General features: G+C 33.0%; 4 protein-coding genes across 19 annotated transcripts in view; 2 read left to right on the top strand and 2 right to left on the bottom strand.

Moving 5' to 3' along the window:
* LOC136340127 (putative gustatory receptor 28b) overlaps positions 1 to 11,980 on the top strand; it is a 287,924-nt gene extending 275,944 nt beyond the window's left edge. For 3 of the 8 annotated variants that reach the window (XM_066283933.1, XM_066283932.1, XM_066283934.1), the window contains 2 exons: positions 9,783 to 10,477; positions 11,427 to 11,980. In XM_066283933.1, coding sequence (XP_066140030.1) covers positions 9,783 to 10,477; positions 11,427 to 11,711 — 980 coding nt within the window. In that variant the 3' untranslated portion in view covers positions 11,712 to 11,980. Of the gene's footprint in view, positions 1 to 2,855; positions 3,307 to 5,163 lie in introns of those variants that run through there. The other 5 variants (XM_066283935.1, XR_010732260.1, XM_066283931.1 and 2 more) reach the window with 5 other exon arrangements.
* On the bottom strand, positions 11,852 to 15,657 carry LOC136340134 (pyridoxine/pyridoxamine 5'-phosphate oxidase-like). 6 transcript variants are annotated; one of them, XM_066283946.1, is made up of 7 exons: positions 15,523 to 15,643; positions 14,692 to 14,759; positions 13,935 to 14,091; positions 13,431 to 13,530; positions 12,948 to 13,001; positions 12,202 to 12,401; positions 11,852 to 12,139 (listed from the first exon to the last, which is right to left on the bottom strand). In XM_066283946.1, the coding sequence occupies exons 1-7, from the start codon at positions 15,528 to 15,530 to the stop codon at positions 11,977 to 11,979; spliced, it is 750 nt and encodes a 249-aa protein (XP_066140043.1). In that variant the 5' UTR covers positions 15,531 to 15,643; the 3' UTR covers positions 11,852 to 11,976. The 6 variants fall into 6 exon arrangements, with proteins under 6 accessions (XP_066140043.1, XP_066140045.1, XP_066140046.1 ...); XM_066283948.1 differs by having other exon boundaries at positions 14,692 to 14,794; positions 15,523 to 15,610; XM_066283949.1 differs by lacking the exon at positions 15,523 to 15,643 and adding an exon at positions 14,840 to 15,017.
* A 36-nt stretch (positions 15,658 to 15,693) lies between these two features.
* On the top strand, positions 15,694 to 19,777 carry LOC136340132 (histidine protein methyltransferase 1 homolog). 2 transcript variants are annotated; one of them, XM_066283943.1, is made up of 6 exons: positions 15,694 to 15,935; positions 16,837 to 16,938; positions 17,000 to 17,266; positions 18,583 to 18,746; positions 18,797 to 19,026; positions 19,236 to 19,777. In XM_066283943.1, exons 2-6 carry the CDS (start codon positions 16,884 to 16,886, stop codon positions 19,399 to 19,401), a joined length of 882 nt encoding a protein of 293 aa, XP_066140040.1. In that variant the 5' UTR covers positions 15,694 to 15,935; positions 16,837 to 16,883; the 3' UTR covers positions 19,402 to 19,777. The 2 variants fall into 2 exon arrangements, with proteins under 2 accessions (XP_066140040.1, XP_066140041.1); XM_066283944.1 differs by lacking the exons at positions 18,797 to 19,026; positions 19,236 to 19,777 and adding an exon at positions 18,379 to 18,487 and having other exon boundaries at positions 18,583 to 18,707.
* A 645-nt stretch (positions 19,778 to 20,422) lies between these two features.
* mys (myospheroid) overlaps positions 20,423 to 25,034 on the bottom strand; it is a 28,303-nt gene continuing 23,691 nt past the window's right edge. For all 3 annotated transcript variants that reach the window (XM_066283900.1, XM_066283898.1, XM_066283899.1), the window contains exons 11-13: positions 24,700 to 24,833; positions 23,516 to 23,668; positions 20,423 to 21,892 (exon numbers count right to left, since the gene is read on the bottom strand). In XM_066283900.1, coding sequence (XP_066139997.1) covers positions 21,824 to 21,892; positions 23,516 to 23,668; positions 24,700 to 24,833 — 356 coding nt within the window. In that variant the 3' untranslated portion in view covers positions 20,423 to 21,823. The remainder of the gene's footprint in view (positions 21,893 to 23,515; positions 23,669 to 24,699; positions 24,834 to 25,034) is intronic.

The following is a 25,034-nucleotide window of genomic DNA, read 5'->3' as shown; positions in this document are numbered from 1 at the left end:
TAAAATTTTGACAATCTTTGTTTACGGCTCATTAATATCGGTAGGTATAGATTATAAATAAGGTACGTCACAATTTCCCATAAATAATGGTCTAATGGGGATAGATCTGGTGAACGTGCAGGCCAACGTATGTCTTCATTGTTTAAAATGACTCTACCGGGAAATATTTCAGACAATCGGCCACTCTCCTAGCGTTATGTAGTGGAACACCATCTTATTGGAATCAAAGGTTATTCAACCGACTGAAGTAAATGTTGTTATCAATGCAATCTACCAGTCAGGTTCTTAAAAAATACAAATACCTATCCGAGGTCAAATTCTCTTCGTAAATGTGTGGACCAATGATCGTATCGCCAAACAAACCAACCTAAACATTTAGTTCGAAACGTGTTTGTGATCGACTTGTTTGTTATTACGATTGAACATTCAGTATCTCTGAGATGGGAAGACTCGAGTGATATGAATTGTAAATGGACGGTACTTGTGACTTCTCAAGACTTTCCACATTGCCTGGTGAGATATGTTAATTTTTTTCTGCTCGCATGGATAGATGTTATTTCCAAGACTTCCCTTAGGAAAGCAGAAATGTTTATACTTGCACAAATCCGAAAAATTGAACCTCAACACATAATATGTTATCATAATCGGAACAAATACTGAATACTACCATGCGAAAATAAAAAATGGCGGCCTTAACAAAAATCCCAGTTGATGATGGTTTTGAAAATCGAAACTTCGGGTTTAAAATATTGCATCGTTTCGTTGTACAAGAAGAAAATTTAAAATGATAAAGTGTCGATCATATATAGTGGAACCATTTATGATGAAAACACTCCTTTAACTTTTGCATTTATAACTCGATTTCAAAATATCGAGGCATAAAAAATAGTGAATGAACATCTCTATTTATGCTGTAAACATTGTGTGATAACTCACCCGACCAAGGCCTATTTTTATACGCGTTTTCTGTCAAAATCTGACAAAACGATTGGAATTTTTTTAGAAAAAATAAGCGCCCCACTTAATTCAACATTCTTTAAAACTAATACATATCAAATTTCATTAAAAAAATAACAATTGGCCATTTCAAAAAAGTTATAAGCGTAAAAAATATTATTTTACCAAGATATCGATAACAACAAATTCAAACAAATTAAATTGAATGACAAACGTTAATTAATAAAATTAATTTTTTAAAAACAGCAAGAAGTGACTAACGCATTGGAGGATTTACCACTCCCTTATTTGAGAAACTTTTATTTTCAATTAAGCCCTGTTCATAATTCCACTTGGGCGAAACAACATTTAAATTTGTATTTCGAAAATAAGTGAATAGCCCGCAATAGTTCATTAATCGAATGGCCTCCTAATTCTCCCGATCTTACGATTTCTTTTCTGTGGGACACGGTCAAAAATAAAGTTTATAAATCGCGTCCTCATGACATCGAAGATTTTCGAACCCAGATACGTAAAACTGGTGAGGAAATAACTACACAACAATTGAAAAATATTTTAAATAAGAATATTTTAAAAAATGCCATAAATACAGTGAACTAACGGGTGGGCTTGTGGAAGTTTCCAAGATTTAGTTTATTCATTTATTTATTTGATTTTTTACTTGTTTTTATGGCTACATTGATAAAATAATGTTGTTTGTAACCATAAAATAAACGTCTCTGAAATGGTTAACAACAACCGTTTTAAATGAAATTTGGTACGTACCCACCTTAAAAAATTCTGGTTTCGGTGGTGTGCTTATTTTTTCCAAAAAACATTCTAATCCTTTTTTTCAGATTTTTCACATATAAAAAACAAGTTATAGGAGGCCTCAATCGGATAAGTTAGAAAACAATTTTTTTAGTATAAATAGAGCTTTCTATTCTCTATCTTTTGAGCTTTGGTTCTTTAAAACTAAATTATAACTGCAAAAGCTGCAAGGATAGTTCCATCTTAAATAAATGACACTGCAGAATTAGTTCGCCAAAAAAATCGAGCAGAAAATAAAAATATTTTCCCAAAATTTCAGCTTTTTTCTAATACTTCCAAAAGCCATCAAAATTTTTCAAATTTCGACGCGGCATAGTCTTTAACTCTAAATTGTGTCACTTCAGCTCAATTTAACCGACCTCGTATCTTTTATGGTCCCCTAGTTTCTCATGGCTGACCTCCAGTAACAGGTACCCTGTATACACCATAACAGATGTGCTTATGGCCATTTAAAATACCGAAAATACTTGAACACAGTTTTGGTCGCAGCATCCTATAAAAAATATTTAGAAAAAATACTTTGATATTTAAATACATTTTAAAATGAGTTCAGTAAATCAGGCCAATATTAGATTTCCGAAACTAACATTGAAGTTGAAATAGAAGATGGAAAACGAAAACAGATGCTTGCTATAGGTGCTTTCTTGCACAACTCTCCTATTCGCAATTTAAAAAGTCTGAAGAGGCTTTTTACGGTAAAATTTTCTCGGTACGCTGAATCCGTGGTCTGATTTGCTATCAGGTATCGAATGTGGCAAACATAACACCTTTTTGAATTCCTTTGATGGGCATGAGAATACCTTTCATCAGTGTCGAGCAGAATTCTCAAGAATATACTATAATTATTAGTCATTTGCAGCAACGGTTCAACATATACAGGGCGTAGACCTTACTGAATGTCGAAAATTCACCTCAATTTCCTTCTAATCATTACTATGCTATTGGATACTTAAATAGTGTAAAATCGCGTTCTATAGCAAGATCACTCTGTAATTAACGACTTAAAGCGATATTAGTTTTTTAGAATAATTGATTTTTTTTTCTATAAATAACCCCATTTCCCAGGAACTTATTTATTTGACATTTAGGGACTTACATCTGAATGGAAATGTGAGGTTAAATCCAAGCGGTAAGATCAAAAACATGGTGTCCCGATTGCAGCTGTCAAACGGCACTTGTCAACAGGAACGCACGTCGGGTCGTCGAATCGCGTCCGGCCAAATGAAAAACAAATGACTGAACGGAAAACAATTGCCGGACGATACGCCTGTTACTATTTTGGACGCGCTCACCAGTTTGATAGCCTGAAAATCATAGTTTTGGCGTAATCCAGACCGATTGGGCATTTTCTTGCAAAACAACGATAATTATTAGCTTGTGTTATTGACTCGGTTTGTCGGGTCTCGGACAGATGGAACGACGATATATAAAACTTTCTTGAGAATCCAGCGGAGGCGGACGGACACTTCCATTTAGGCGGGACTAAATGACTGGGCGATTGGTTTGTAAAGTGGATTCGAAGCCGAAAATAGGAAGCTGGTAAATAAGTATATTTTCTTTTCATTTAGCTCTCTTGCAGAAATAAACATGCTTACAAGGGTTTTGCAAGCAGGTATACATAAGAAAATCAACAATCACGTATAATACACACGTATAGTAGGTACGACCCCTAGCAGGCATTGGAGTTTATATTATAGGGGTGCACATTGCGGTATGAATGATGGATTCTTGTAGAAGTATCAATTTTCGCCTACATTAATGCCAAAGTGCCTAAAAAGTCTTCTATTAGCTACCACGAAATGAATGAATTTAATTTTTATACGTGGGGCGTTTAATCTCCCGTCTTATATGACTCGGTAATCATTTAATGTAAGATTTTAATATACAGTGGTGGCCATAGAAATAGGACCACTACTGGTTCAATTTTGAATATGGAGAAAAGTTTATTGAAAGTTATTCTATCTCGTTCGAAATAGGGTTCTAAATTTCTACAAGGTTGGTAATTATGTGTGTCAATAGAAACCAGGGAAATTACCTTATACTAGAATTGTACTTCCCCTGTTTCGTTCAGACAGTCAAAACTAAGGTGGTCATAATAATAGGACCAGTGTATTAAAAGCTCGTTATTTTTTTAATAACTTTCATAATTCCTCATTAATTAGAATAGCAATTGAAAGGTAAGTCTAATTAATTATTTCGAAGCATTTTGATGCATTTTAATAATTAATGTACAAACAGATGGGGCGTAAAAACCACTGTTCTTTAACTGAAAGAATTAGAATACAAACACTTAGAGATGAGGACAATTCCCTGCGTCAAATTTCTCAAAAACTAGGAAGATCGAAAACGTTAATAATAAATGCTCTGAAACACGAAGAATAACAAGAAAATCGCGGTCGTAAGAGGAAAACAACCATTTTGACCGACCGCCGAATAAAGCGAGAATCCCAAAAAAACCCCTTTTTAAGTTCCAAAGAACTTCAAAAGGACCTAAATTTGAAAATAAGTTCCAGAACTATCCGAAGACGATTGCATGAAGTTCATTTACATGGCCGAGTGGCTCGAAAGGTACCGTTGTTATCAAAAACAAACAAATTAAAAAGAATAAAATGTGCGAAAAATCATCTTCACTTTGAAAACGAAGATGATAACATAAAATTGTGGAAAAATGTGCTTTTTTCGGATGAAACAAAAATTAATTTGTTTGGTTCGGATGGTCGACGGTACGTGAGGCGGCCACCAAAACAGGAATTGCTTCCAAAACATACTCTAAAAACCCTTAAACATGGAGGTGGTTATATAAAATTGTGGGGTTGCTTCTCTTGGTTCGGTGTTGGTCCTATTTATTGGATAAAAGGAATCCTGAACCAAGAGGAATACCTTAAAATAATGAAAAATGTTATGCTATCATATGCTTCGGAAGAAATGCCATTAATTTGGAAATATCAACAAGATAATGATCCGAAACATACGGCTAGGCGAGTGAAACAATTTTTTCAAAATGAAGCAATTTCTGTTGTGCCATGGCCTTCACAATCGCCGGATCTGAATCCCATCGAAAATCTTTGGGTACTCCTTAAGGCTGCTGTGAGGAGTCATCAGGTCAAAAATAAAGAAGAACTGTGGTCCGTAGTCCAACGGGAATGGGAAGCTATTCCTGTTGAGCTATGCCAGCGTTTAATAAGATCAATGCCTAAAAGATTAAAGGCAGTGATTGCCCAAAAGGGAGAAGCAACGAAATATTAAACATTAGGCCACATTCAGTTGCTAATTTCGTTTTTTTTTTCCTTTTTTTTTGATAATGTTTTACCGGTCCTATTTTTATGACCACATATTTATTTTGTTTTTATTGTTTTATTGAAGACTTTTATTTATTTTTCGTTAAATTATATTTTTGTATATTGTTTTCTTTATTATTAAATGTATTCTAGTTTTTTTTGTTCTAATTTTTTATCTCTTTACTGATAAAAATAAAAAATTGAAATTTTTGAAGTGGTCCTATTTTTATGACCACCACTGTGTGTCTATACTTTAACTGTATCTTACCACGTTCTTCGGAAAAATATTTGTGACTAGACGGAGTGCCGCAAAAAAGCGTGACGATACCGAACATTTTTTCTCAGGAAACGCCCTAGTTGCGTGCAAAAGTTTCAGACCAAAGATGATTTTATAAATAAATAACATATAGCACAAAAATTAAGAATATGATACGTAGTAATCTGAGCTCCGTTAAATGTACTACCAAAATGAACAGCTTAGAAATTTATTGAAAATAATCAAAGCAAGGTTTAAGCATTTTGCCCTGATCAAAAATATCGGGCCAAATGAATTAAAACAATTAATACACATTAGAACGTATTTTATAATGAACTCGAAAAACTGCAAATCTATTATTTGGTAAATACTTCGTAGCCATTCGTTTTGAACTGATTATTGCGGCACACCGATGTGGCATAGGCTCAATTAACTTTGGTATTCTCTCTTCTTTAATGTTGTGCCATACTTCTTGCACTTTTCCCAGAGATTATTCTTGTTAGCGCAATTCACAGCTCTCACAATCAGTTTTAGATCTCGCCATAAATGCTCAATAGGGTTCAAGTCGGAGGACTGACTAGGCTACTCTAGGACATCTAGTTTCTTGGTACTAAATCAATTTTGTACTAGCCGAGATCGATGTTTCGGATCATTATCGTGCTGAAAAATACATCCTCGCGGCATATTTTGACGAGCAAATGGAAGCATGTGTGTTATTAAAGTATCTTTATACATTGCAGCATTCATATTGCCATCAATTTTAGCAATCAGACCGGCACCTTGCCACGACAAAGCATCCCAAAGCATAATGTTACCGCCGACATGTTTAACACTTGGTATTTAATACATAGAATCATATCTTGCACCTTTTGATTGTCGTACGTAACATCTGCCATCATTTTCAACCAAATTTATTTTAATTTCGTCGTTTAATTTAACCAAAATATTTTTTTCTAATCTTCTATACCCCAGTGTTGATGTTCCTTTGCAAACTTTAATCTTGCCTTTTTATTTTTTACACTAATCAGTGATTTTGTAGTACTCACTTCCCCAACAAGTTCCACTTTCTTCAACTGACGATAAACAGTGCTATTGTGATAAACAGTCCGATTTTTGTAAGATTTTCATCCTGTAATTCTCAAGCCATTACCACATCATTTTTTTTCGGATCCTAAATTGCTTACCTTTTTATCAGTCTATCTATACGATTAGCAGTTTTTCTCAGTCTTCTTGAAGCGTGCTTGCCTTCTAAACCTTTAATCATTTTCCATTTTTTAATAATTTACGTTCACAGTTGTCTATCCAATCGATAATAATGAAGCAATATAACGTGAATTTCTTCTCCGTGTAACTTTATAATACATTGACGTGCTTGTAATTGAGTGCGTTTCAGCATCTTAACAAGATAAAACTCAATCTACTACTCACTCATCGTCCAGTTATCAATATTTGCTTCAATATCTTCTCAAAAAGAAAAATAAAATTATTCTAAGAATGTGGCCCGATACTTTTCAACATATATTTCTTTTATTCCTTGTTTTGATTATTTCCAATGAAATTCTAAGTTGTTCATTTTGATAGTACATTTAACAGAGATCATGTAACATAGCATATTCTTAATTTTTGTATTACATATTATTTATTTATAAAATCATCTTTGGCCCGAAACTTTTGCACGCAACTGTATATTTTTTTCACATTTAAGACTTTCTGTAATTGTCTACATATTCCTTGAAAGGCAAAAAACTCGTGCCTGTGGCAATTCCTAACACGTCAAAAGTTATTGTATGGGGTGGGCCAATAAAAACGATGCGATTTCGCATATTTTCATTTTGCCACTTCCAACCCCTTACGAGGGTAAAATGTACCCTTTAAATCTCAAATGACATTAGGGTTCAAGTGACACCTCATTTTAAAATGACATCTAGGTCTCTTTTCGACGCTACCAACTTCTCTTAATTTCAAGCAGTAGTTTTCGATAAAATACTTTTTAAATGTTAAATAAGCCAACACTAAAAAAGTAATGCTTTTTCAATTCATAACGTACATTTTTTAATGATAATTTTTGTGAGGAAACGTCGTTGTTTCTGAGCACGAATTAAAGTTTTAATAAGAATAACTTTACAAGAGAGGAGAGATGAATCAAAACATTTCAATTTAATATTAACTTACAATTTTACTTATATTACTTAATCTCTAGCTTAACGAATGTTCAAAATGTTCTGAGCTGACATAGTTACAGACCAAAACATGTAAGATACTAATTGAAGACAAATTGATTGTAAATAATTTATCACATCTGCTTCCAAAAGGAGGTAAAAAAAAATTACTGCATTTATGTTTGTTAGAAGCATGGAATTCTATACCAACAATAACTACTAAAATTTCACTAATGTAATGTAAACATGTAAACATATAACACAAGATGAGTGATAATTATTTCAACACGTCAACGGCCAAAATGAACCTTTCTTTGAAACATATCAAAGTAGATTATAGATGCATTTCATTAAGTGATAAAAAAGTGACATTAGATACTTTGTTGCTTCAAGTTGGTTCAAGTGTGATTTAAAAAAACACATTAAGCACTTCTTACATAAAAATCATTCTAACAACAAAGATGACAAAAACGTTACTTTCCTTTATTAACAGATTTTTTATAAACGTATTTCGTCGAAAAGAACTGCATGGAATTCAGTGAAGTTGCAAAGGTTCAAAGGAGATTTCAATGATCTTCAAAATAAGATATCGCTAGACCCCTAATCCCATTTTAGATTTAAGGAATGCTTCTTAGGTCCTCTCTTCCAGGTGTTGAAAATAGCAAAATTAAAAACATGCGCAAAAGATTACTCCCCTTAAATGGAAATCGACGGGGTCTAGTCATTTGTTTTCCTGCAAGCAATAAATAGGAGATATCTGCCTTGTTTCGTTTTCATTAGCCCACCCTGTATAATTATTATTTCGAACTTAACTAATTAATAATGTGATGCTAACGATGTTTTACATTGGAATAAAAACAATAATAATTTGAAATTTTTTTAGAGCCATCTTTGACTTTTTCATATATTGCAAAGAGTTGCAAGGGTTTTCGATAATCGTCTTAATTTTATATCTTCAAAAGAGCAAAATATATTTTAAACAAATACTTTCGATTTGTAATACTTTTAAGATAATTGTAATTATAAAATAAATTCAAAAAATAATTCATTTTTGATAGGCACCTTAATTTTTTATACATTTTAATTACTATTGGAATGATTTTTGGTGGAATTTTTTTTACGTTTTAGGAATTGCGACAGATATGTAATTAGAAGAATGTTTTCGAATGCTGCAACGAACTAGATTAAAACATACGTGGGCTCCAATTTAAAACAGGAAAAATAAAATTCTTTTAACTTTGAAAAATTTGACTCTAAACTTTGAACACTCCGTACAATCTCGATCATCGAAACTATTTTAATAACACTAACAAACCATGCTTAATTAGCACTTTGTATAGTTTCTTTAAATACTTTATTTCTATTTTTTTATTAATTTTTCAAATCAGAGGTGCGAATGCTATTTTTTTTCACCAATATTATCCAACTGCCTTCAACGAACTTTTAGGAATATGTAAACAATTCTACAAAGCACTTAAATGTGAAAAAATATAGAATATTTCATGGAAAAAAAAATTGTTCGGTATTGTCAAGCTTTTTAAGGGCACCCAGTCTAATTAGAAATATTTTCCTGACCTACGTTTTAAGACAGAAGTAAATTATACTCAATATCAAAATCTCACTGTCAAAAATAACCGAACTATAGAAAACGGAAGATGAAATGCGGTACTCTGTATACAGAGTGTGCCGAAATAGAAGCCTTATGAACAGTTTACGATTCTCAAATATTTTAGAGCTTTCATTGCGCTTTAGTCACAGCCTTCGACGTCAACTAATGGCAAAATAAAAATCTAAATTACTAGTACATAAACACTACCTTTTCCTTTAAATCAATTTTGGTGAAAATTACAACTTCTACATTACTATCTCATAATTAGATTATCAACAATACTGCATAAAACACAGAGAAACCTTACATGTCTTATGTTTAACTAGTTCAAAATTACTGAGGATCGAATTTTGATACCTTCAAAACATGTTAATGTTCATTTTTAAATTGTGTAACAAAAATTTAACCTCAGGTGTCTCTAATAGTCGTTAAGAATTTCCAAAAAAGATATTGCTGTCAGCTGTACAGTTTAGAAACACTTAATAAAAATAATGTGAAAGCAGCAATTCCTGTAATTCTAACTAATAATATGACGCGATGGGTCAATATAGATTCCGTGAGTTATTTCTTTCCCCCCGTATCATTTAATTGTTTAGCTGCTAAGGGAGAAGACCTCGAACACGCATTTCACTTAAGAATGTCTTGCAGAATATATATCTCAGTTTTATTAGTTTTCAACAGTTTTTTCCTTTTATTTCCTCCTGTAAATTTAGAAAAACGACCATGCCTGACCATCTACAAAGTGTTCTCCTGGACTCTGTTAATAATTTCAGTAATAATGGCGCCCACGACCATATGGGTTAAGGACACTACATTCGCTAGAGTTTCACTCATCCACAAGATCGTATTCGATTTTTCTATAGTGGTAATGTATGTGACAAATATCTATATATCTGCACTGGGAATTCTCAAACAGAAACAGCTATCCAAGCTCTTGGGAGAAGTCCTGGAAGACATTAGCTCGGGATATGGCTTCATACTGCATTTCACGATATTCGTGATATATCACACGATCGGCATTGTTATGATTCTGTTTACGCAATTCCAAAGAAGTGATTCCATGACGTACCAATTTGTTGTGCTATTTGGAGACGGTTTCTTGACCTTCCGATTGGTAGGAGTATTCTTCATAATCTCCTTGATTATCAAACGCATTAGGGAAAAGTTGAAGAAGTTTAACAAGAAGCTGACACAACCAAATGAGGTAATGCACATCAAGGCATACAGAGTGTCTCACAATATCCTGTGCGATCACATTCAAACTGTGAATTCGCTTTGTGGATTGATTTTACTGCTAGTAATCCTCTTTATTATAACAACATTCCTCCGGCATGCGGTGTTCACTAGCCAGTTCTACAATACACTGTTGGTTGCGATGGTACGATGTTCGTGGATTCTAGCATCCGGGGTAAGTGGTTTTTCGATGCAATGTGAAGGTTTGTTGACTGTGATGTTGAATGAAATGTTAATTATCACTAGGGGGACGTAGGTTGATATGTCGTGGTGCACAGTTTTCAAGTCAAGTCCAGAGTAAAGCCGTTTAATTAGAAGGTTTGTCATTCGCTTTTTCATTAGTACTGTTAATTAACCTTATCGGGTTGCTGCATGTGGTTTTTTAAATATGTAGAAAAATATAATGGTAACTTTACTAAGGAAATTTTGTAACATTACAACACCAATGGTTTAAAATATCAGAACATTTTGTTTAACGATCAATAAATACAACTAACATTCATATTCTAAGGATTTCTTGCATCTAAAGAAGCTCATCCAAATATTGAGTTGATAAAGCCCGTACCTGCCCCAGATATCATCAAATAATTGTAAGAGCATGTAATATATCAATTATTTTGTTTATTCTTGTTTTCAAGTTAATAACATTACCTTTCGCTACAGAGACATATGTATTTATGTACTCTCATGTCAATTACATTAATTGAACCCGATATTTGATCAATTAGATGTTTAATCGCATAGATTTTATCGTTATCGATAATACACCTATTATGCAGTATATTTTGTTTCACTGCATGCGTCAGCCGTAATGGCGCAAACATATATAAAATATCTGGATCTAAAAGCGAAACAATCAGAAACGGAATTGGCAATGACATTTTTCTATGACCAATTTGCCACTGTCCGCCTCGGCTCAGTTGTCAGTTACGGACCCATGCGATTGGTCCAGTGCGATTGACGCAAAGTCCACGACGTCACTTAAGGAAACGAACATCAATAAATTTCACTTAACTGGTGGTTTTAATACCCCAGGAAAGACTATAATCTATGTACAGGGGAATATGTTAGAATTCTATGGACCTTATATATGTATGTTATTGAATTAACGAACGTGTTTTCAGTGTCAAGCTGCTTACCTGGCATATGTCGGACAACAAATAGCAGCCGAGTCCGAGCAAACTGTCGCCATTTGCTATAAGCAAATGCTGAAAACTTCAACGAATAAAATAGAAAACGACGCAAACCAAGAATTCTTCTTACTGGCCCAGCAGGTAGTAAACAGAACGACGAAGATATCAGCAGCGGGATTCTTCAACATAGACAATTCCATGATTCTGTTCATGGCTACAACGTTTTTTACCTATTTTATTGTTGTGATGCAACTCATGTTCTGTAGATCGTGTTAAATCATAAACATTCGCATTTAAGAAAAACTAATCAGGCAACTGTACGCGAACTTAAACGTCTGCAACTTGATGCAGACAATCGTCAGTATCCAAATTTAAACAGTAATAAATTTTCGAGGATCGAAGGACAGAAACGAAAATTAAATATATCATTTATTCGATAACGGTAATATTTTTACAAATTATTTAGAAATGGAATGACCCCATACTATGTAATGATACATTTCATATTAAGATAATATATGTAGCTTTGTACGCCGTAACCTTAAGGACACAACCTCTCATATATCCAACCGTCTTCCCCTTGTTTTGTCAGAACACCGTCCGGTTCACCCTCCTTGGGAAAGCGGAATCGTATTCTGTCATGAATGCGATCGGTCTGGCCTTGCCAAAACTCTATTGTGTGTGGCTTAAGCAAATAACCACCCCTAAAAGGTATTTTAAATGAGTATGAAGTTACACATCTAGTTATATTTATCATTCTGATTACCAGAATGGAGGTCTTGGAACTTCCCCTTCTTTATATGTTGCCCTTAACTCTGTCTCTTTCTTAGCAAGAACGTCTCGATCAAAAATAGGTTTGCTCTGGTCGCTACAAAGAGCACCAATTTGGCTTTGATAGGGCCTGCTTTTAAAATAAGTATCGGCGACATCGAAACAAAGTTTTTCTACGTCGCCTTCAATTCGAACCTGCAAAGAATCAGCTCATCAAATAATCCATACATTAGTGAAATTTAAGTAAATTTAATGCAAGTAGCTTTTGCATATACAATGTGTATAATTTAACATGATGTACCGGGTGTTCAAGATAAGGTGTCCCACTGCTTTATCTGGGTAATAGGACGATTCTCCAAAAAATTTCAAATATAAAATTGTAGAGTTCATGTTGAAATTATTTTTTTTTATAAATGTACATATACATATAGGGTATTTCAGAAATCTGTGCCATACATATTATCAGATGCAGCACCGAAAATATGGGTGAGGGTGTGAAGGTAGGTTGGACGATAGCCGAAAGTGTCAGGTCAAAAAGGACTGCTGACTTTCCTAGTCGACGGTTTTTTTTTGGGTAGGGAGTAATGATTAAAAATTTTTCCCACGACGTCAGAGTTACCAATTGAGGCCTGATCAAATGTTATTTAACATTCAGACATCAGTACCTACTATGAAGTTTTTTGTGATCACCCATTACATCATGTCTAACTAGACAAAGTGTATTATTATTTAATTACCAACCGATCGGCTGAAATGTTCCCAATAAAAAGTTAGAGCAGCTTTAGGGTTGTCTTCCTAAAACAAAATAATTTTTGATTAACATCATTGCGATGAAATCATTATAGAGAACCATTAAGCATAATCATGAAATATCTCACAACTCAAAATAGCATACAGTAGAACTCTCATTACTCCAATCAGTTATAACCGATTGTCCGAAGGACTCTATGCAGATAATTAAATATTGCAATACGGGAAACTCTGCCTACCCTGATGCAGAGTCTATTATGCAATGGATTGTGTCTTATGCTAACGAATAAAAACGCAACATATTTAAGATTTATTATACTTGAAAACACACAGACACACAAAGGGCAAAGAATTTAAAGTAACAATTAGTCTGTTGGATTTCTTGATCCTTGAATCTAGTAGGTTAATATAGACTGAAGACCTATTATTTTTACAATGGTTATCATGATTATTTGAACGCCTATATTCGCTTACCAAATCTTGGCCCTTTCTACTTGTATAGTGAGTGAAGAATCGGAAACCATCTTTGTTGAAACCTTTCAACAGAACAAATCTTCCTGACGGTATTCCATCCCTGCAAGGTAATTACCTATAAGATGCATGCACACTTTACTATTTTTTTTAGGCTCTCAAAAAATTTATATTCAACACTAGCAAATATTAGTATAGAAACCACCATCAGTATAAATCTAAGATTTGGCTTGCGGACCAAGAAAGTATAAAGTAACAAAGCTAGTTAAATGGAGGCGCTTCTAAGCAATTATGTGCACAAAACTAATCATTACTTTTAAATTCCGTAATTACCTAGGACTTTCCCAATGTAACCGATTTCTATGTAGCTCTTATTGTTTCTGAGGTAACAATACGTGAAAGCCAAAAATCTTGGACACACTAAATCGCGTAAACATAAAAAAAATTAACGAATTAATAGATTTGAAAACTTGATATGTCTAATCTTACTCTCTATGCCTTACCTACTTTGTGCATGTAGAAAGGCACACAGCATTTGGCTCTACAGTACGAGGATCACGTTGAACTTGCTCAAACCATTTTTGGAACAAATCAAACGGCTCTTTTTTTTGAATATGTTCTTCTAGGAACAAATTTTTTTTGTTGTTGTAATCATGTCTCATTCCTAAAGTAAAAAAACCAAGCTACGCAATCTATTAAAATGTATTGACTTGTTTATTTAATGGCGATAGCAAAAAGTGCGATAAATCAATTATGATCTAATACTAGGTTCATACCGTATACAACACATAACATATTGCATAAGAATTATATAGGAAGTAAAAAGATATACCTTTTTACGTCATTATTTTATATAAACCCTGAACAAATAATTTCTGCAACTGAATCATGGAGATCTCGGTAATCATAAGAGGTGCAAGATATGTTAAATTGGCGCGATGTTACGAAATTTGGAGTTTAAGAATATGCCGTTTTAAAATTTGAAAAATTTCAATGGCTTTTGGAGGTCATAAAAAATTTTAGGAAAAGTTTTATATTTTTTCCTAGCTTCTTTAACAAACTAATTCAGTATAATTGGCCCTTCATCATTGCAACTTTTTCTCTTTTATGTGACCATTATTGACTTTGATTTTCCTTGCAGTCACTATCTAATATACTCTATGACACATCACTTTATTGTTTTAATTTAATTTGTCTCGTGGTAATTAATTAATCAGTTTTGTTAGAAACATAAATTAACCTTTACCTATGCATGCATACTTACCACCAATGTCCATACTGTAAAGTGCTTTCCTCCAGACTTTTGTAATAATTAATGGGGTTTGTCTGTGCCTGTTGAGGATAAATTAAGAGCATAAACAACTGATCTAGAAACAAACACAAAATAGTACTGGCCTCATTCAGACACTTACTTGGTTAATATAAGTGGTGAGGGGTATTGTTATGAAATGTCTAGTGAAATGTATAAATATTGTATGCTTTACTTAAGTATTGCTAAACTTATCTGTTTCATTGTGTATTTGTCTAAATTCATAAGAGAGAGAAGAAATATTCTTTGTATTTATTGGAAAGATTTTGATGTAGTTTTTGTTTATGTTGCATTATCAGTATAAAGATTAAGTTTAGCAATTTGTATTGGCAAGTTCTATATATGTTTAATACTTTAAAAAAATGCCTTTCCAAACTGCAGTGCCCAGCTATCATTTATAATTTTTGACGTTACCGTTTATGTTCACAACTAGCATTTGTATGATATTTCATTTATTCCTTAATTAATTTCCCTAAATGAAGTTTATTATCACACGGTTCAAACAAAAATAGGGGCCTGGTATGAAGTGCAAATTGCACTGAATGAAGCTTAAAGAAACATTGAACAACTTGGCTTTCTTGAGCTATCTGCGAAAGTTCCCAAGTCAGTACAGTCACTTGGGATATCTATTTAATGTATTTGAATTACACGCCTTGTAGCCCCATGCCCGGGACAAAATAATTTGCACTTTGCATGCATATTCCACGTTAGTATACACAGAGGTAAAATAGTGAAACGTGCTAACAACCAAATTTAAACTACATAATCAGTGTCTGGTGACTGTACCTTCTCATGTATTCTTATTTCCATAAAACAAAAATAAAGAGCTTGAACCCTCTGGTTCGGGACTAATTGTTATTGAATGTGGACAATCACAAATAATGTTTTCCAACATGAACGAAACAGCTGATGTTGACATAACACATGACAATGACTTTTTTGATATTGTCATTTCTGCCATTAGATTGTCGGTTTTATGTGGTGAATCCCTTGGAGATTGTATGCCGTTAGTTAACCTCAAATGCTTCTGGCCCTTTTTAACTTGTTTATATTCTAAATAACATTAGATTTTTAAAGAAATAGATAATGTTAAGAATTAACATACACAGAATTCAATAAAAAATTCTGTATTTGATGGGTATTATTGGTTAAACTATTGTAGATGCCTGGGTCCAAATTTAATGTTGAAGATAGAATAGGTAAACATACTAGCTATAATTACACGAGGGTCTATTGATGTTTTGATTTTTTTATAATTGATATTAGATATCTATAGATATACAAGTATCTACTGGTGTAAGGCCAACGCCGAACCTTTGGACAAAGCTGTGTTCTATTTTTACATTTTTACGATTATTTCTGGGGGCGCTACCGCTACTCATAGTACTCCTAATCCTGAAATATCCGCACCACTTTTTCAAAATATAATAAACATTAGACTTCACATTTGACCTAATGTGGACAATAAGTAGGCGTCCAAGTAAAGTTACTAATTTTTGTTGACTGTTACATCATTACTCTTACATCTTAACACTTTTCATTGTAACTAATGATTGAAACCCCTTAACAATTATTACATTTTTGAATTCCTCACAAATTTTTTCAATTATTCTATTTAAGATACACTATTACAGGTTTGAAATATTCTTTAAATAATGGCAATCAAAATGTAACCTTAAGTTCCAAAAGGTTCAAGTTAGGACAAAATGGTTTTTCACTTCTCCTCATAATCAATTTTTGATTGAGTAGCAAGTTTGATATCGGGAAAAAAATTTCCTAAAGTTTTACAAATATCAAATTGATTAGTCTGATCTTATGTGAAAAAACAGAAAAATGGTGTAATGCTTTAAAGTGGTACCAAAAAAGGAAATATCAACTACTAACTTCACAAGATTTGGCCCACCAATAAGACAATTTTTGACATTTGTGTTATATAGTTGATAAAGCTAATATTGAACAATGACTTTATTTTCCGATGCCACTTTCATTTCATATTCAAAATGTTGTTGAGAAATAGTCAGCTGAAATGGTATAAGGAACAAATATTTTATGTTGGAATTTGTATCAACTTTATTAATTTCTCTGGATATCCTATTTCAGTTATCCTTTTGTCTGGTTCAAAAATCTGGTGTTATTGATAGGAAAAAATGTTTAAGTTTAATTTTCAAGATAAAAATGATAAAAAAGAAGATAATATTAAAGGTAAAACGAAAATTTATTGGCTAATTATACACAGACTTTTTAATCAATTTTTGAATTTTAGACTGTGACCCTAAGACGGAAGAAAAAAGCTGGATAGAAAGTGAGGAAATCATCCCTAAAAACCAAGGCGATATTGTTAAGAAAATATTAGCAAATTGCTCTCATAATTCTATGCAATATAATGAAATTCTATTGAAATACTACACTACTGAAGATGTCCTAAATGTGCTACGAAACAATATAGTTGAGAAACCTGTCTTAAATAACTCATTGTCAGTAATTAATGCTGATCAGAGCCACTCGGATTTAATATCGTCAGTTTATGAAGGTGTGTTGAAGTGTAAACAACCCAATTTCAAATGAAAAATTTTGGCCAGAACGCCCGACTTATTAAGAGCGGCCTTAACTCTGAATGGACGTAAGGAGCCCTTGAATTGCCACCCCAAAAACTTATTTCCGTTTAAAGTGTGTTAGAGGTCACTGAAAATATTCAGCTGAAAAATAAGTTTCATGAAGAACTTTATCAATCTTCCCCAATGAGACCTTATGAAAGTCTAATGTCTAAAGAAATAGGCTGTCATAGTACGAAGTCTTACCTTTCAGTGCTGGGAGACCCATTTAAGACGTGTCCCACTGTTTTTTGCTGTTTTGTGCGCAGTCTGTACTTGGCAATGTCATTGATATTATGCATGCGATATTGCGATCAGTTCAATAGATCTTGTACCTCGTAACTGTTGTTTGTTGAAGATAAGTAGACGCTTGGTTCTTTTCCAAGAAAGTTTCTGAATGAATGCTTTTGAGGGTACAGGACCCCGACAGCGTCAGGAATGTTCTGTTTGTCCATTCGTTTATAGAGCTATGACAATGCATGATATGCCCTTATATGCTGTGATATGTCGGAGAGTGGCCTTGGTCTCAACTGTTAGGCTCTCCTGGCCTTCACTAGGCCCATGTGAGCTTGATGCAACCCCCTGCTTGATTTTACAGTTCCAGTAAACGCACAGTGATCCACAGAAATTATACCTGAAGGTAATCTTAGCAAAATTTTGCTAGTGTGTTTCACATAGAAATTTTGACTCGCAGCCTCCAGGTCGAAAAAGTTCCGAGGTTGTGCGTGGATGTTGAAAACTTACGCATTTAATGGAATACTTGCAGAATCTAGGATAGGTTCACTTCAACATGGGAATAAGTCACTTTTACATATGTGAATAAAAATAGCCCCTTGGACGTTTTACACCTTTGAGCAACTTTCTGTAAAGTCACTGTGGCTGAACTTTTGATTGCTTCCCTTCGATTGTATCTATGGAATATTATTATTCGAAACATGTTCCATGTTTCATATTAATTTAGTAACTCAAAGTATAAAAACAAAAAATTTAGTACTATTCTACCTCACCTCTTCTCTTCAACAACACGACTACACTTTTTTTCCTTTTTTAGTTCGAGAGTGGTACCCCAGTCCAAAAGGGGATCCCCTAACACTTGGCCATCTAGTCGCGGCAATAGTAATAACCTCATTCGACGGTTTTATGTCAAGATTACTCTCTCAGTTAGTTTTTCGTTGCCCTATGACTAACTCTTAATAATAAAATACTAAAAACTTATGAATTATTAAATCTGCGATATATTAATCATTTTTCCTAGGAGGATTAAAAATTTGGGAATGCACCTATGATCTTCTCAATTATATCGATCAACAAAAAATAAACTTTAAAGATAAATCGGTGCTGGACCTTGGATGTGGTACCGGCCTTATTGGGATCATGAGTTTAATAGCAGGCGCCTATTCTTGTACCTTTCAAGATTATGTTAGTTTTTTTCAATTTTTACTTGTAGATGCTTATTGTATAATTTGCAGAACCCAGAAATATTGAAATACAATACTATACCAAATGTTATATTAAACGAAGGGGAATATACTAATAAAAGCAGGTTTTACTCGGGTGATTGGAGTTCATTTACAGACTTGCTAAGCTCTGCTCAAGAAAAATTCAACTACATATTTACATCAGAGACGATTTATAATGTGGAAAACTATGAAAAACTCCACAATACGTTTCAGAAACTATTGAAGGAAGATGGCATTGTGTATCCTTTTTGATTTGATAACTAATTAATTGTTTTAATAATTAGTACATATTGAACCCATTTATATGTGAGCCGCATTGGTTTAAATGCCGAGTTAAACCTCTATGATATTCGATATAGCCATTGTGTATAATTGCATATATAACGTTAAATCGATAGTGTTTGGTGCATATATCAATTCTAAAATTGTTTCCTTATATTTCTACCAGATATCTTGCGGCCAAATCATACTACTTCGGGGTAGGAGGAGGTATTTCATTGTTTACAGATTTCTTAAAAAAGAAAAATGTGTTTAAATATGAACTTTGTTGGAATTGTCCAGAGGGTCTAAAACGAGAAATACTGAAAATACAGTTTATTGAATTTTGTTATTAATTTTCAAGTTTAAAATGGGGAGCTGTGTGGTTTATTCTCATTCCTCTATTCTTTCTGCTTTATTTACACTCGATACCCTATATCTCAATTTTGCCGTTTCTCACATGTATGTGCATTCCAAATTTAGACCTTATTTAAGGAACAAGTATATTAATCACGGTGATTAAACGTCGAGACTGTTAATGACGCGGAGATTATTAATCTAAAGGTATTACCAAAATTTATTAGTAAAATAAACAATGTACGAAAATAACTAGTGCAATAATGAACCTCTCAGTCTTTAGAATTACAATTGTATTTTTCCACTAAAAAAAGGCAATTTTCTCCGATTTCGTCATCATAGAAAGCAAATATTGAATTTACTTTATTTATTTTTGGCAATAAAAATAAAATACATCTCATTTAGCTATAAAAAAAAACATATACCAGTAACGTTGATAGAACGATGCTATTGAGCATCGAAAAGTGAACAAATTTTAGTTCCTTTTAATGCTAGACTTAGAAAAAATTCTTAAATAGAACCGAAGAAATAGCGTATTTTATTTCAATAATAGGAACTCTTTGGCGTAATAGCCTTTATCAATACTTTTTTGTATTTTCTTAAGTTTAGAAAAAAATGACTAAATTCAGAAGTTTTTCAGTAGGTAGGTTTTTTCCTTTTTGCAAAGACTAGGGGAAAGGCATATTCACGACAGGGACTGTTGCAAGTTCTATTTTTAAGGGGTTTGTATAAAAAAAATTATAAAAACGATTCATAAATCTCTTGGGGTACGAATTCTTTCTTTTTTAAAGAAGCGAAGGAACAAGGAGCATTTAGAATCGGGCATTGAGTAGTGCCCTATGAGGCCTTTTCAAACTTTTAACTTCGACTGAAAAGAAAATGTAACTCCTGAGTATGACTCGTACGGATTTGGTAAAGAAAAAAAAACTAAAAATGCCAAGTGGTAATGATTAAAACAGTGAAATAATGTTAGAAATACGCCTAAAACACTTCAAAAATGTGGTAATGAAAAAATACAACTTATTAGTTAGATTATTTAATTCAAATAGCCTTACCGTTAATGTCAAACATATTTCTAAAACGGCATGTATGACTGTGAACACAACATGAGTTTATTAACCAAAGATTTAACGCGATTAAAATGAGATTCTCTTCCACAATCTAATAATATCTACTTATTAATAAATATAATATATATATATATATATATATTTGAATTGCACTGTATAATGTTTCACGTATTACACTGATCATCTTATACAACTTTTTTACAATTTTTTTCTCTCTGTAAAAAGGAATTTGAGTGTCAGGGAAAGAATAAAAAAGTTGTGTAAAAACACATTTTGTTAAAATTTACGGTGCTCCGTTTTAGTGCTAATGAAACTGAAAATAAGTACTTAATACAACATCAACTTAAGAGTATTTAAGATTTACTTCTTGAATAAAGCTCCTAATAAATTGTATTCTAGCCCATTTTTTGGTTCAGCTCTGATTAGATTTCAAATAATAAAATTAAGTAATTTTTGTCTGTGACAAACTCGATGAAAGTACTAATATACCTAGTATGTACATTCTCAGGAAATCCTTTTTTTCAAAAATATTTAAGGAAAATGACGGTAATGCTATTATCGTCACATAAGTAAATCGAAAATATAATCTGCATTTCTGCACTAATCCTCGCTTAGTATACAAATTAAAGGCACACATTCTTCGTACTGGGTGTTCTAAAATACGTCATAAATAACAGGACAGAATGAGATCAAAATAATGTTGGTAATTAAAAATTTAAATTTACGTGCACGCTTAAACAGCGAATTTTTCTTAACTTATAAGAGATATTCATAAGAATCACACCAGCGGTATTAAATATTTCAATTTTAGGAATCCTGTACATTCCCAAGGAAGTGAGGTAGGCAAGTTTTTTATGGAAAGTATGTACCATCATAACTTTAACCTCCCAATTAGGCCCTATCATTTACCATATGGCTTTTCAGAACACCCTGTTCTTGTATTAAGATTAGAATTCCACAAAGTTGTATATGATTAATACATTTAACTAATAAAATTACAAGTCTTCTCTCTAAGACACCAGTTATTAGGCACATGAACTACAAGTTCTTCTCCCACTAAAGGAAATGAACGTTTAAGATACACGTTAGTAAATTATTTAAAAAATAATAATGCTTTAGCGAAAACACAAATATACAGTTCGGACGTTATTTCGAGACTACACATTAAAAGATTCACGAAAAATGTTATTTATTTAGTTGTCAGCATCTGTAGAAACCAAAATAAATTAAATTTTGGGGTATCTTGACGAACGTCGGTGACTTAATGTCTAGAATTTAATATGGCAGTTTTTACTGAAAAATATTGGCATTTTCTTGGCTGATTTCAATAAACACATAGCGCGTTTTGGTTCTACCCTTTGCCCGCATAGGTTGGATTTTTGAAAGTCGACGTGGCTTGCTTGTAAATAGGATTTTCACCCTGAAAATTACACAAAAATTGATTACTATCCTGAAATAAAGTAAAAGAAAATATGAACAATCTGCCTCAAACACATGGAACACACAGTGTGCACATAAAGTATAGAAAAACTGTTTGGATACGCGGACTTTAGTTTAAAATTCCACATATATTTGTTAGATAATACCTGTGATGTCATCATTGTTACAGGTTTGATGTCAATGCTATATTTTTCAATTATTTTTGATAATTTCATGTCAAAGGACACACTTTTTTTAAGTACAGGATATAAACTTCTTTACTATATTTCATAACAAATTTTTCAAAACATGAGTTATGTTGCCTTATACATCTTTAGATGGCTATTTGTGTTTCATATTTTATCTTGTCCCATGCATCATCCCACATGTGGGTGCCTGGCGCTATAGGACCATCGCAGCCCATAAGGACCCAAGGATGAGAGATAATAATATTGTCCCTCATTCATAGCGATTGTATACCATATAATCACCCTTTACTAACGTACATTAATTTTCTTCGAAACAATTTCCTCTAAGCAGTTATGCTGAAGATTTAACTGTCATATATTTAGTCTCAAATAAAACATAGTATTTTTTTTTACAGTTGTGTTAAATAATCATAATTCATGCTTTTCTTTACGGTACCTAACGGTACAAGATAGACATCCACTAAACAGATCAGAGCCATTTTTTGTCCATTTATCTGGTAGGTTTGTTTATTTCCATTGAAAAGATATTTTTATTCGTTTAACACAAAACATTTTCATGTTTAGTAGTTTTAGTTTGACTGCGTGACGGATTAACTTCAAATAAAAGTTGTATTATAATGCGTTTATCCATAACACAAATAATTAAAATTCTTATGATTATTGGCTGGGGTGATAGAGTGCGAAAACAAGGGAGATGCGCATTTCAATTAACCATAAGTATTCCGTATACAGTAACCGGATATATATATAGAAAATTTGTTTTTAAGAGTTTATCAAAAAAATTGTTATATAACATAGTAAAAAAAAGTACGTACGTGTAATGTGTTGGAATATTTAGTCCAAAACAATGAATAAAGCGCATTCCTATTCACGGAGCCTAAATATGATTATTGCTTAGGCTAGTGCTTTTTTCCCCTTTCCTGGCTTAGCGATAAGAATAGTGAAACAGAGTTAGTTAGTCTATCGTCTGTCGGGCTTAAATAACAATCGTTGATAATAAAAATAAAAGTTCAACTAATTACTATTACAATTGGATTTTTGCTCTCACACCATTGGTCGGTCTGGATAAAAAGGATTTTACAACATAATGTACGTAAAAAAGTGCGCCCTTTCGCCCAAAATGATCAAAAACCATTAGAAAAATTTACCCTGACGTCATATCTGAAACAACAATGACGTCGCAGCTAATATTATCTAGCTAAAATATGTGGATTTTTCAACTAAAATCGACATGTCCAAGCATTTTTTATTATTTTAATTTTAAGTTGAAAAAATGAATTTATTCCATACTTTATGTACACATTATATAGAACAAATTTTCGCGTTTTATTATTTTCGCCTTGAAGTTTTTTTTTCTAAAAGGTAGCATAAATAACGTGGATTAATAAATATCCTATTGAATTTCGTTGGCTTACCGTGTCCCACTTTGCCATCATTCTTTCCTTTTCGAACTTGGCAAATTCACGCCGGTCATGTATGGTGGTCAGCAACTTCCAGAGCAACAAAATCGCCATGCCGATAAGTACGATGGCAGCGATCACTCCAAACACGATACCCAGCACAAAAATCTAAAACAATTAAAGTTCTTCTTTACCTTTGGAACTAGCTTATGTTGCTTACTTTTGGATCTTCATTGCGTTCAACTATTTCAGATCGGTCAAAGTAACGAATACAAGGCATTATTTTATTCGTACCTGAATTACCAACAATAGACTAATACTAGCAGGAAATGTAGAAGTGGATCGACAGGAACCACCGGTGATGAATTCAAATATAATAAATTGATAAGCGTTTTTCAATTGGGGAAAAACTGATATTTGCTCATTTTTTTTTAAGTTTTAAGCTGACCTAGGGCCCGGTTGTGAACTCAATGCTTAAGTTTTGGATTTATCCCATATCACTCAATACCATCCAGTAACTCCAAGATAAGGATATCTAAAGCGGGCTATGCATCAACTTTAACGTTCTTGATTTTTTTGTTGTTGTCTTAATAGTAGTGACCCAGGACTCATCCGTGAGTTATCAGATGTGGGGTATCACTAATAGTATGTGACGTTCATGTTTGTGCTGCGATCTGATAACAACGGATATTTACGTATCTGTTAGTAATCTCTTAACATTCGACGGTAAATTGAATGCTTACATGCTTTTTTTTTACTTGCAGACGCCTTTGATCGGGGATCTATACCCCCCTAAATTTTTAGGTAATTTTTATTAAGTGGCTTTATGGAATTTTAGTTGATTTTACCGGAAAAGGCCATTTAAACATATATGATACCCTATAAAGTTGTTTTATGTCCTACAAAACATTTCTACTGACTGGGGTCATATTTCAAATTAAACGCACGCGGAGGTACTATTTTTCAACTCCACTTAAATTTATTTATTATGAGATTGATATGAGCAAATAAATAAAAAGACCTGATTAGTTTCAAGTTTCCTTAATCTTCTGTAATCAACTAATATCATTCTTTCAAGTTTAAAACTAAGCAGCGTAGACTGAAAGAGAGGGATTTCTAGACGAACCGCATTCGTCAAAAACATCCAAAGGAACAAGGGAGTATTAATAGTTCTTTTATAAAAAAAAGCATTATGTTACCTCTGGAGGACAAGTTCTCTCCTCTTGAGCCCTAATGTGCAGTTTTCGTTCAATATCGTAGTAATAGACATAGGTAAATTGGCAGTGATCCTCGTCGGTGTAATGGCACAGATATTCGTTGTTTTCTTCGATGGCTGCAAACAATAAGAAAATACGTAAATGAATTTAAGCCATCAGTCAAACTTTAAATTAATAACTAATTTTATAAATTACTGAGCTCCTGAGTACGCGCCAATATGCAATTAAATATCGTACCAGCACGTAGTTCATATTCGGGCGTGCAGCTCGAATGTCGCACCAGGAAAGTTTTTGCTTTAAATTAGCTAATTAGACAT

The sequence above is a fragment of the Euwallacea fornicatus genome, chromosome 7 (genome assembly GCF_040115645.1).
Source record: "Euwallacea fornicatus isolate EFF26 chromosome 7, ASM4011564v1, whole genome shotgun sequence".
Taxonomy (NCBI): domain Eukaryota; kingdom Metazoa; phylum Arthropoda; class Insecta; order Coleoptera; family Curculionidae; genus Euwallacea; species Euwallacea fornicatus.
Note: the sequence above shows the minus strand (reverse complement) of the source record. Positions and strands in the feature narration are given on the sequence as shown.

What these genes read in the sequence shown, in the direction of transcription:
- LOC136340134 (XM_066283946.1), bottom strand. An exon ending in TGCCTTTCTACATGCACAAA is followed by an intron (nt 13,531 to 13,934) that starts GTAGGTAAGGCA and finishes ATTACCTTGCAG; the next exon opens with GGATGGAATACCGTCAGGAA. An exon ending in GGGAACATTTCAGCCGATCG is followed by an intron (nt 12,402 to 12,947) that starts GTTGGTAATTAA and finishes GATTCTTTGCAG; the next exon opens with GTTCGAATTGAAGGCGACGT.
- LOC136340132 (XM_066283943.1), top strand. Translation starts at nt 16,884, where the DNA reads ATGTTTAAGTTTAATTTTCAAGATAAAAATGATAAAAAAGAAGATAAT. An exon ending in AATATCGTCAGTTTATGAAG is followed by an intron (nt 17,267 to 18,582) that starts GTGTGTTGAAGT and finishes CATTTTTCCTAG; the next exon opens with GAGGATTAAAAATTTGGGAA. An exon ending in CTTGTACCTTTCAAGATTAT is followed by an intron (nt 18,747 to 18,796) that starts GTTAGTTTTTTT and finishes TATAATTTGCAG; the next exon opens with AACCCAGAAATATTGAAATA.